General features: G+C 38.9%; 1 protein-coding gene across 2 annotated transcripts in view; it reads right to left on the bottom strand.

The window, feature by feature from the left end:
• Positions 1–12,962, bottom strand: part of LOC144605506 (AT-rich interactive domain-containing protein 2-like) — a 150,779-nt gene that overhangs the window by 15,694 nt on the left and 122,123 nt on the right. For both annotated transcript variants that reach the window (XM_078420863.1, XM_078420865.1), the window contains 2 exons: positions 6,467–8,829; positions 80–276 (listed from right to left, as the gene is read on the bottom strand). In XM_078420863.1, the coding sequence (XP_078276989.1) occupies positions 80–276; positions 6,467–8,829 (2,560 nt within the window). The remainder of the gene's footprint in view (positions 1–79; positions 277–6,466; positions 8,830–12,962) is intronic.

Genomic DNA, 12,962 nt, shown 5'->3' with positions numbered 1-12,962 from the left:
CATTTCTAAGCAGACACAAAGTAATTACTCAGGAGTTAGAGTTGGTCTCTCCTTTTTGCAGTTTGAATATGTGACTGACCTCTTGCAGTCTTTCCACAGACACATAAAGCTCTGGCTAGTTTTCTTGACAGACTCCGTTTCAGCTGAGGAGACCGAAACCTCAGAGGTCTGGTGGCCCGTAAACGGTTCCACTGCAGGGGAAATCTGCGACTGTGGGTGTTGGCTCACTGTCTGCTGAACGGACACTGCAACAGGAGAACCCACTTTAGGAACTCCCTGTAAACAAGACAAAGCATTCTGAACCAAACTGTTGTATTTTCAACGTTTTGAGAAAATCATAACAAATACAATCAAACGGTGTGTCAACTAATTACAAATAAATCTTAACAGAAAATATGCTCCTTGGCCAAACAGATGAATGCTTAATTTTCTCATGATGTCAGTATATAACAAACTGCAGAGATTGATTAAAAAAACTGCTCAGTTACTTAAAGAAATTTCTTACTAACATCAAGAGGTTGTTTTCTGGACAAACTTTTTCTGGGATATATTTTCTGGACAAGTTTAATTGTACTCTTTTCCTGTGCCAGATCACACCCAGGCTCTCAATTTATCTGCGCAGCATTTACAGTTGGAAAACTCTGGAAAACTTACAGAATAAAATAAATACTCAACAAATGCTTTAAAATACTAAATTAACCTATTCATTGACTTATCTGAGACACTTTTAAAAAACGTCATCAAATGAACTTCCTCACATTACCCACATGCACAAATATTTGAACAATCTAACTGGTCAGAATGGATGATCAATGGATTGGGAATATCCAATTATCAAATCTGGATAGGGTGCAATACTCTTGAAACTATGTATTTAAGACAGATCATGCATATATTAGATTTGTATATGAAAATGTAAAGATGCAGCTGCAGATAATGGCTTTAGGGCACAAAGTTATTTTGAGTTAATAAGGTTCTTAAGCTTTTTCACTGTAATGGGGAAAAGGCGGCTGTATGTTTCCAAACCTGCACAGACATTGCAAAATTGTCAAGGTCAATGATGCTGATGAGAATAAAAATATGTGGCCAGTGAACAATGGAACTCTCTTCTGCTCTGTTCAAAATAATTCCATAGGATCTTTTACAACACCTGGCAGAGCAGGGCCTTAGTTTAATGATGCATCTGAACGATGGCATCTTCAATAGTATCTCAGTGGAATGTTTAGTCTAGTTTATTATTGGCATGCTATCCAGTGCATAATTACAATCAAGCCGCCCACAGTGTTTACAGATACAGGATAGAGGGAATAACATTTAGTGCAAGATAAAGTCTGAGTAAAGAGAGTTCGAGGGTCTCCAATGAGGCAGATAGGGAGTCAAAACTGCTCTCAAGCTGGTGAAAGGACGGTTCAGTTGAGTGATAACAGCTTTGAAGAAACCCATCCATGAATCTGGAGGTATGTGGTTTCAAACTTCTGTACCTCTTGCCTGATGGGAGAGGGAAGAAGGAGTGACCGGGGTGAGACTGGTCCATGATTATGCTGGTGGTCTTGCCGAGACAGTGTGAAGTATAGAGGAAGTCAGTGGAAGGGACATTGGTTTCCGTGATATTCTGGGCTTTATTTTTTCTACAGTACATTAAACATCCACTCTAATGTTTGCTCTAATCTAATTTGCAGTGTAATGAACCAGAATTGCAAGAAATGTAATCACCACTGTCACAGAGAAAATGTGGTTGCAAGTTTGCAAACCCTTGAAGACGACAATACATATTTGTCAAAGTTACCCATTTCAATGGTACTGATGAAGTTAAATATGCCAAGTTACTCATCATAAATATAATAAACTCTTGATTTTAATTTTTTGTTGGTGCTGAATTAATAATTTTGCAGCAAAGTTGTAAATGGGTAGTACTACAACTGATCTCAACTTTCTTTTGAATGACTAAGGATCAAACAAAATCTATTCTTCTGATGCACAATGGCAGTTGAGTTGCAAGTACATTGGACATGGATCAGACTTGGTTGTGAAGATCCTAGTTCAACACTCTACACCATTCAGTGATTGTCATTTAGTGGGGTCAAATGGGGGTTGGGGTAGGAATGTAATCTTGTGCAAATATGCGATAATATGCAACCATAGGTTACAATAACTCAGCAAATGAGCAGATATGTTAAACCCCCATGAAGGCAAGGACAGTGGCCACATGAGAGCTTCAATAGCTTGTACTAATGGGGACAAACAATTTCATACTAGGGGCAGCAGAAGACCATTCAAATCTCAATATACACAGGTCAAAAAAAAATCTAGCAATATAACAATTTAACACTAACTTTACATTCAGATGCTGTAGTTGTGATGGTGGTGAAAATATAATACTCAATCTAAAGCTTGAAATTTACCAAAGTTGGTACATTCATAATGCCTCTCAAAGTTTACAATGACAATTATTTAGGAGTGCCAATAAGTGTACATGTTATGCTTGATCTGCTTCTACAACCTGTGTTTTATGTAATTATGGGTCTTCACAACTGTCTGATCCACATTGATAGTCAAGATCAGTTTTAGTACTACCCGTTTACGGAATTGTTGAAAAATGATTAATTCAGCACCAAAAAAAAAATATATACTCTTCTCGTATTTATGATGAATGACTTGGCGTTGACAGGCAAACCTGTGGTCCAGTCAAAAACTGGATATTGTCTGGGTGCATTTTCAGTTGGTCTGATAAGGGCAGTTTCTTCTTGCCTTAAGATTTAGCTGTGGAACTCAAGCATAGGTGCACCAATTTAAGGCAAGCGAAACAGCAGTTTCCATGTCCAATATTTCTTTATCAGAAGAGAAAACATATTATTTGACTTTAACCATTTCATACTGGAGAATGCCAGAAGAAAGAAACGGGTTGATCTCACACCAGGCCACTGAGCAGATAACATCAACATTCCAATGTAATGATATTGTGTCCGTTCATCAGTGAATGTTCTCATCCTTGGTCTATCCTTGTTGGAATTACATTTGTTCAAATATCTTTCATGACCATCTTGATTTATTTTCACTGACTTCCTACATATGCTATCCAACTGCAAAGTCCACCTACAATGTTTGTGTTTTGGAACAGTCAGTTTAAACGGAGAATTTTGCAGTTCTCACACAGAAATACTGTTGCCCATTAGAGCAGATAGACAGTAATAAGATAATGTGCACTATTTAAATTAAATTTATTTTTATGCGGAGGCATCCAACCAAAGTTAATACACGTCCTATTACCACATCACTACAGCTAAGCACGACCAAGAAAAGCAAAAAGGATTCATTTGCACAGAGAAAGTCTTTAAGGTTTGTGTGATTAGTTACAATATATAGGGGAAACAATTATACCTTTCTAACCAAAAATCATGTTTCTTATCAAAAATTCTAATTTTCCGCTCCACTAATCCACACATTTGTGGGTTTTTTTCTATGGCTAACAGTAGGTATATGGTGTATAAGGAATATGTACACCACAGATGATCAGCTAAACAATGTGGAAAGAGTCATATTTCAGCTTTTGTATCTCTCTCACCATCTAACTAGGATAAGTATATTATTACACCCAATTTACCGTTCATCATTGAAAATTAATTAACAGTGAAAATTAATCCAGAATACTCAGAACAAATCTAGATAAGCAGTCATAGTTGTTTAAACTGAAGATACTTCTCTCAAACACAATTTAACTATTTGTTAATGATATTAATAGCTTATCATTCCATACTTGTCATTACAAGGCTAATGTCACCCCAGTCACATTGCTTGCTCAAGCATTGCTGATAGATCACACCCAGATACTTGAAGCAGGAGATAAGGCCACACTTTCTTCTTTTGCATCACAAATCTACATTGCCTTTCTTGAAAGGCTGGTTTCCCCCGAGTTGCAGAATACAAAGTTAAGCTTCTTCCCAAGCTGTTCACCGGTGATCACTCTGTTGAATTTAATTCAATATTTTCTCTTCAGAACCCCAGTCACTGTCCCCTGATTGGAGATTTTGTTACTACTGTATATTAAAGATTTTCTAGGAATCAAACAGTACAAATAAATATCATGTTAGCACATCAAGTGTGAAAGATTTTTTTTGGAAAAGATTTACCAATTGTAAACACAATAGACAGCTCCTGCATCCCTGCATACTTTAAAACAATTAGAAACAACATCCATATAATAGCTTTCAAAATCCAATGAACACCTAAAAAACTGCAATGACAATTTATTTTTTGGAAGCCATTAATATAAATATCTTTAATAACAGTCTAACCATCTTAAAGTTCAACAGCATTGCCAAAGTCAAGACCCCTGCCATCAATATCCTGTGGGTTACAGGATTGGCAACATAATAGGAATGACCATGAAGATTTGATTAGTTGATTGCATATACACAAGGGTGCAATTAAATTCCTATTGGCATGAATAAGTAGCTATAGCAGAAAGCAAGAGCAGAAATCACATCCTGATACCCCAAAAATATAACCATTCACAAGCACAAATTAGGAGAGGGAAGAGAGTACTCTCCATTTGCTTGAATTCGTGTTGCTCCTACAATGTACACAAGCTCAATACAAACAAGGGCAAAGTATCCCATTACTCTGCAGGTTCACTCTTTCCACTACTTGGGCACCATCACGTCCCAAGACACATTGCTACCTTGTTTAGTACTCAAAATGTGGTCCGATTAATGCGAGTACTAATGGAGCCAGTATTAAATATGGTATATGTATGATTCATGAGCAATTACAAGCATTACTATGCCAGAAACTGGGGTGGTGGGAATCTGACACAAACACCTGCCCTCCTAGTCGTTCCTGTGACTGGACCACAAATGTTGCAGTAGTTCAGTTATGTATCACTTGCAGTGGCACATAACAACCCCAATGAGACATAGTTTTAAGGAAATAAACTGGGCAATGGAAGAGCACATTTTGGGGCAATGATCATAATTCAGTTACACGGTTCTGAAAAGGAACCTCCCCCCCCCTTTTTACAACTGTACTGTAGATAAAAATCAAATACACTTCGTACGCATGTGATCACAGGCTTCCCACATGGCACAGGTCCACTCCATGGGGCTCATGAGGTCTGCTGTTTACTAAATGAATTAAAATCTAATTATGCATGATGTGAACAATTGCTGTGAGATATGGTTATTTTCCATTTAAATTGTTCTTTTGAAAAATACAAAGCAGCACCTTTTCTCCCAGCTTTACAAGCTCATCAAATTCTTGTTCTTGGTTTCGGTTTATTATTGTCTCCTCTGCAGAGGTACAATGAAAAGCTTTGTTTTGCAAGCTATCCAATCTAATAGATTATACTGTACATAAATACAATTAAGCCAGACTCTAGTATAACAAGTAGAGCAAAGGGAAAGATAGAGTGTAGAATATAGTTCTTCACATTGTAGCCCACAAGTTCAAGAGAACAAGTCCAATATCCACAATGGTATAGAAGTGAATCGGATTGCACTGGCTAATGGAAGGACCTTTCGGAACCCTGCCTACAGAAGTAAAGATGTTCCCGAATCTGATGGTGCGCATTTTCAAGCTTCTGTTCCATCTGCCCCACAGGAGAGAGGAGAAGAAGGAATGACTGGGGTTTGTCAAGTCTTTGATTATGTTGGCTGCTTTTCTGAGGCTGCGAGAAGTGTAAATGGAGTCAATGGTGGGCAGTTTGGGCTGTGTGTTGGGCTGAACTACATCTTTACATTGAGTGGAAGCTAAAGCACTTTGAATCTACATTCTGTGCTGCATACTCAAGTTAGTCCTTGGTTTCTCAATTCCAATAAACTAACTTCTTTAGTTCACAATTTTAACTGCACTTTTCTTCCGGTAGAAATCTTTAGTACAAAAACACAATGCAATTTTCAAGACTCATCAAGAATGCATGTTCAATAAGAGAGGCATGAATCTCTGACTTTCTGACTGAGAGGTAAGACCACTACCATTGAATTAAGGCCATCATATTTAGTTAAAATTTTACCACAATGCCTTCATCATTCATGTCTGGTGCTCACTTCTACATCGTAACTTTTCCACATTCGATTTGGTTGTTTTGTCCTGCAAAATTCATGTCGCACTTTTGAGACATTCCACTAATGACCGACCTCAATTTATTTTAAATTTCAATATATTCCCATCTCTTTGTGTTTGCATTTATGAAGGTCTTTTTTCAATATTTCTTCTTACTCTTCTTTTTCCAAGATCTAATGGCCTGTTGTTTCCAAGGTTACCCTTTTAAATAACGTGCTACATACGTTGACAAAATGAGTTAAATCTAATTAGGCAATTACTTAATACCCTAGACGATTATTGTACATATATTGCATGTATTGCCAACTGGGATACAGGAATTTGCTTAAATGTTCAGGCCAAAGCCCTACAAGCATCTTTTAAATTATTTTGGAATAATTTAAATTTATAGCGCATCTTATATACTTACTGCTATTGTTGCTGTATTAATGGTGGCTCCAGCGGGAACAGCCACCATCATGGTGTTGCTACCAGATTTTGTAGGGTCACTAACAGTCATGATTCTCACCCCTACTTTATTTGGGATACCTGCCATGGAAACACCAGTCGCTTCTTCACCAGGCCTCTTGATTGCTTGGCGAGATGGCTGACCTTCACAGGTAGAAAGCTTTGACGCAGAGACTGCACTGCTGTTCTGGCAGGTGATCATTTGCAAAGACTCTGGAGAGTTGGACTGTACAAGCACATTGCCGTTGTGTTGAGGCAGAGGCATGGTTACGTTAAAAGTGACTGCTGAAGTTCCAGTCGATAATATGGAGTTCCGGTGTGATTGAACTGTAGGATTTTGTACTATTACTGTAGTGTGTCCATGCAATTTCGAACTGGAAACTGAAGAAGGTCCATTGCACATTTTTCCCAGTTGACTAGTCTCACCATCCAGATGACACTGAACATCCTGCTGCTCCTGGTTAAGAATTTCCCCATTCCCCAAGTGGTTAGACCCTACTGATTTCTCACTGGGAACATCCTTTCCCAAGTGTGAACGATCACCTTTTGCAAAATCAGAATCCCCATTGATCATAGGTCTTTTTAATGCATTTTTAATTTCTACTGCACCAGTTTTTTCTAAAATTGGATCTCCATTTGTCAAGTTTCTCTCGCTGCTAGCTTTTGATTCCTGTAAAACTGATGTAGTTCCCACAGAATTACAATGATTCATCCCTGAGCTGGGGTTCGCCTTCTTACTTTCCCCATTAAGCAGTTTTCCAGTCTGATCAAGTTTTCCATTTATGTGTCCATTGCTCGAATTGTAAGCATTAGCCACAGTAATATTTTCTATCTGTCCAAAAGGTTGGTCTTGAGATTGCGAATTAAACATTTTCACATCATCAGTTTTCTGACAAACTTTTTTCTCTCCTTCAAACTCATCTACCATTGAGTTGCTTTGGTTGATAGTGGTACACGACGGCCGGATAGGTTGAGTACTGGTGACTGGCTTTCCACTAAGGTCTCCAGAAAGACTGTTTGTGTTTGTATTTAATTGATTCACATCTGTGTTGGTTAAATTTGTATTTGGTACGACAGTGACCGTGACTTGTTGATTTAGAGGCGATCCCTGGAGAATAGTGCTTGGGCTGGTGGTAGAAATGAACTGGCCAGGAATAAATTGCACAGTTTGTAGGCCTCCGTGTGGCTGTAAAATTTGTAAGTTTGGTTGACTCACAACCAGCTGCTGAGATTGGGGTTGAGCATTCGGTACTGTGTTGGCCATCATTTGATAAACTATCTGAGGACTTTGAGCCCTGGTAACCGAAGATGATACTTGCGGAACAGGAAGTAGGAGCTTGCCAGCTTGTGAATGAGGTGGTGGTTTAGGAAGCAACAACTGTTTAATTACGCTGGTTTCACCTGTATTAGGTTGCGGACCTACCATGGAAGGCTGTTGAACATGGACTTGAATTGGGGGCTGCTGGACAGAAACCATTTGCCCACAAGTACTTGGGCTCACCAAAGAAGATGTTGGCATTTGGGCAGAAGAAATTCCACCAGGATTTGTGAGAACAATCTGATGAAAACTGGCAGGGTAAACTTGGCCTTGATGTCCTACTATCACTTGAACACTTTGTTGGGGCTGTTGCTGTTGAAGCTGGGTGGAATTGCTGACAATGGTTAATGGCGTTGGACTAATATTTTGAAATGTCTGTGAAGAGTTTTGGCTGCCTGCAATGGTAAAAGTCTGATTGCTTGGTAGCTGAAGTGCAGCAGGTGGCACAACAGTAGTGGGAGCTGCTGTGTATTGAAGGTGCACCTGCACAGGTTGGGCAGTAGAAGACTGGATCAGTGGTCCTTGGGAAAATAAGGCAGAACTTGTAATGGGTTGCGTTCTTGAAGCAAATTGCGAATTGGGCAGCGTCTGATGGAGAACAGAAACCGTTGAGGTTGAACAGGCAGGCTGCTGTCCTGCTAGAGATTGGTGAGCAACTGCAACGTGAGGAAGATGAACAGAGGCGGTCATGGTGGGCAGCTGCACTGCAGTAGTAACTTTGCTTGCTGCAACCTGAACTACAGCATTTCCAGAAACTGCTGTGGTTACTCCAGAATGAAAATTTGGATGAACAGCAGATGTTAGAATAGTATTAGGTTGTATTCCTTTGTTTGCAATAGTACAGTACTGAAGATGCTGGACAGGTGTACTTATCACAGGAGGCAGCGGGGTAACACTCTGGGTCTGAGTTGTGTAGAGAATTTGGGTGACTGGTTGACTTGTAGAAAAGGTAGATACAAGGTTTCTATGCACCTGAACAGAAGGGTTTTGAACAGCAGTAGCAGTACCTAGAAGCAACAGAAAAATAAGTATTTAAATGCAAGATATATACAATTTTATTGCAATAGCATTCTGTAAAGATGGAAATGCCCTTTCTTCATGAATCCAAATATAACTGCATGAAAGGATTCCATGAATGATTCATGAAAATTGTTGCTTTATTTTTCTCTTGTTGTTTCCTAAATTTTCTGTTCCTCATTTTTTTCTACCACTGAAGGTGTTCTATGAACAACTGAACACCTCCAAATACTTGAATATGTTTGCACAAAATTCAAACGCAAATTACAACCTCAGCAAATAAATCGTGAACCCTCTGTCATTAATAGGCCGAATTTAACTCCCAATCAGCTAGATCATTTAAAATATGACACTTGCATCACAAATTCATAGAAACTGAATAATCTAATAAATATGACAATTTAACTGATCTAGCTGCATTGACTTTTCCCACTTCCTGCCATTTTGCTAAATCTCTGCAATTTTTATATTATCTTTCAAGACTCAAATATACTTGAAGCCAGAAGCCTAACTGAAAAAGTTGAATGTCAACATTATTAATTTGGCTAGTCACTCTGAAATTATGCTATCTATCAAATGTTTACCATTGAAAACAGTTTCTTGTTATAAACTTCTTCCAAATCCATCACAAATTTAAATTTATTAAATTGCCTCAGTTTTCTCTTCTCTAAAGAAAACAGGCCCTCTAAACTATCCATGTAATTGAAATCCCGCATCTTGTAAATATCGAAGATTCATAGAAGTATACAGCACAGAAGCAGGCTTTACTTCATCTATTTCCTCTCCAAAGTCATCAATTTATTCCTAAAATATTCATGTATTCTCCATACACACCCATCTAAATATATCTTATTTATGAAGAAGCTCCAGTTTACCTCCTCAAGCAGCTCTCAATCTGCTTAAAAATTATTACGTTCAGTGTGCAAATGGTTTGCATTAGTGCTAAGGTGTTATAAAATTAAGTTATTGTTTAACCAACCAACGGCATAATGACTGGCAAAATATACTGTGGGTTGCTAGTTATTTGGAAGATAGTAAACAAAGAGCATCAATAAGCCAATGCATATGTGACAAGCAACATTTCACAAGGTTCTTGATCTGGGTGAATGAGTAGTATCTCATATATAGATAGCGATGACTTAAGAGGCTCACTAAATTGTATTTATGAGCACAAAGTTGACGAAGTAAAAGGCAGAAGGTTGCATACATTTGTCTATTATTCCTTTGCTCGGTTTTCTAGATAGTGGTCTAAATGAGATGTTAAATTGGTAAAGAGATACCAGATTTCCCCTGTAGTCAGAGATAAAAGGATTTAACTGCAAATCAGGCAAGTATGATCCTTGGTCGTAGACATAGCTTAGCGGGTATTATGCATTTGATGCCTCCACAAATGTGACATGCAGACTGTTGGAAGGATAGTCAATCTGAACACAGATTGTAGACCATTCATGTGGAGGGAGATGGAATGAAATGGATCTGGAGCTGGGACTGGCAGTCAGAGGGTCAGAAATAGCTTTCTACAGGTATGACCTATAGTCCCAAAGACAAATAAGAACAAACTGCTGGAAATACTCGGAAGATTATGCAGCATCTGAGAAGAGAGAAATGGTGTTAATATTTCAGTTTGACAACCGAAGGGAAAGATTGAAAAAAACAAAATAAAAACCTCCTTCAAACTAGTGGAAACATTTAGTGTTAACAATATGACCTCTTCTACTCTGGAGTATTCAAAAAACAGAATGGGTGATGACTTAGCAGTGTATATGCATGCAGCCTGTTTTCCTTAAGACTCTATGTGTAGGAAAGACCTGCAGAAGCTGGTCTGAAGGGACTCGGCCCGAAACATCACCCATTCCTTCTCTCCAGAGATGCTGCCTGACCCGCTGAGTTACTCCAGCTTTTTGTGTCTACCTTTCTTGACACTCTGCAAAGTTTGTTTATGGCCTCTTACACTGTTACAATAGGGTCCAACTCAAGCTCGAGGAAGAATGCCTCATCTTCCAAATGGACACTTTATAGTAATCCGGACTCTTTTAATAAGTTCAACAATTTCTAGTAACCCATTTTGTCTGTATGAGAAATGTCCATGTCTACTGCAGGTTATCCAGCTTTGATCTTGGATCAGTTATTCTCTCCCCAGTAGCACAGACTGACCTCCAGGGTAGATCTGACAGCCCTGTACTCACAACAATTTACACTCGGATGTCTGAATTGTCACTTTGTCACCATTAACCCCCGCTATACAGTGCCTTCCATAATGTTTGGGACAAAGACCCATCATTTATTTATTTGCCTCTGCACTCCACAATTTGAGATTTGTAATAATAAAATTCACATGTGGTTAAAGTGCACATTGTCAGATTTTATTAAAAGCTATTTTTATACATTTTGGTTTCACCATGTAGAAATTACAGCTGTGTTTATACACAGTCCCCTCATTTCAGGGCACCATAATGTTTGGGACACATGGCTTCACAGGTGTTTGTAATTGATCAGGTGGGTTTAATTGCCTCCTTAATGCAGGTATAAGAGAGCTCTCAGCACCGAGTCTTTCCTCTAGTTTTTCCATCACCTTTGGAAACTTTTATTGCTGTTTATCAACATGAGGACCAAAGTTGCACACAATGAAAGTCAAAGAAGCCATTATGAGACTGAGAAACAAGAATAAAACTGTTAGAGACATCAGCTAACCAACATCAGCTTACCAAAATCAACTGTTTGGAACACCATTAAGAAGAAAGAGAGCACTGGTGAACTTACTAATCGCAAAGGAACTGGCAAGCCAGGGAAGACCTCCACAGCTGATGACAGAATTCTCCCTATAATAAAGAAAAATCCCCAAACACCTGTCTGACAGATCAGAAACACTCTTCAGGAGTGGATTTGTCAATGACCACTGTCCACAGAAGACTTAATGAACAGAAATACAGAAGCTACACTGCAAGATGCAAACCACTGGTTAGCTGCAAAAATAGGATGGCGAGGTTACAGTTTGCCAAGAAGTACTTAAAAAAGCAACCACAGTTCTGGAAAAAGGTCTTGTGGACAGATGAGACGAAGTTTAACATATCAGAGTGATGGCAAGAGCAAAGTATGGAGGAGAGAAGGAACTGCCCAAGATCTAAAGAATACAACCTCATCTGTGAAACACAGTGGTGGGGGTGTTATGGCCTGGGCATGTATGGCTGCTGAAGGTACTGGCTCACTTATCTTCATTGATGATACAATTGCTGATGGTAGTAGCATAATTAATTCTGAAGTATATAGACACAGCCTATCTGCTCAAGTTCAAACAAATGCCTCAAAACTCATTGGCCAGCAGTTCATTCTACAGCAAGAAAATGATCCCAAACATACTGCTAAAGCAATAAAGGAGTTTTTCAAAGCTAAAATAGTCTGTAGTCTGTTTCCTGGGATGGAGACGGTGAGATCTAGAAATGGTAGGGAGATGTCGGAGATGGTCCAAGTGAATTTGAATGCAGGAAATTAGTGGTGAAGTTGATGAAGTCAGTGAGTTCCGCATGGGTGCAGGAGGTAGCACTAATGCAGTCCTCAACGTAGCGGAGGTAGAGTTTGGGGATAGTGCCAGTGTACGCCTGGAACAGAAACTGTTCGACGTACCCTACAAAGAGGCAGTCATAGCTAGGGCCCATGCGAGTGCCCATAGCTACGCCTTGGATTTGGAGGAAGTGGGAGGAGTCGAAGAAGAAATTGTTGAGGGTAAGGACCAGCTCTGCTAGGCAGAGGAGAGTATTGGTGGACTCTGCTAGGCAGAGTTAATCTCCTTATCATTCTCCTGATGCAATTTCACCTGCTAGGTGATCCCAGCATTTTCCATTTTTATTTCAGATTTTTACCAAATAAAGCTGTTTGGAGTGGCTCACAGGCCCCTAAAATCACCAATATAATTGGACAAAGAATTACACGAGAACTAGGAAAAGTACATAGCAAAAATAATAGTGATCATGTTGGAATTTTAGCCATGGTACATTCTGAGAAATTAAATGAGGAAATGCATTTTAGAAGAGTTCAAAGAATGAATTTGGAGAAGTTTTCTGAAATACACAATAGAAACAACAAAGAAGCAAGCTAAAATACATTTCTTTTTTGCATTGAGATGATG

This window comes from Rhinoraja longicauda, chromosome 24, assembly GCF_053455715.1.
Source record: "Rhinoraja longicauda isolate Sanriku21f chromosome 24, sRhiLon1.1, whole genome shotgun sequence".
Lineage (NCBI taxonomy): Eukaryota > Metazoa > Chordata > Chondrichthyes > Rajiformes > Arhynchobatidae > Rhinoraja > Rhinoraja longicauda.
This window is presented reverse-complemented; position numbering and strand designations above follow the sequence as displayed.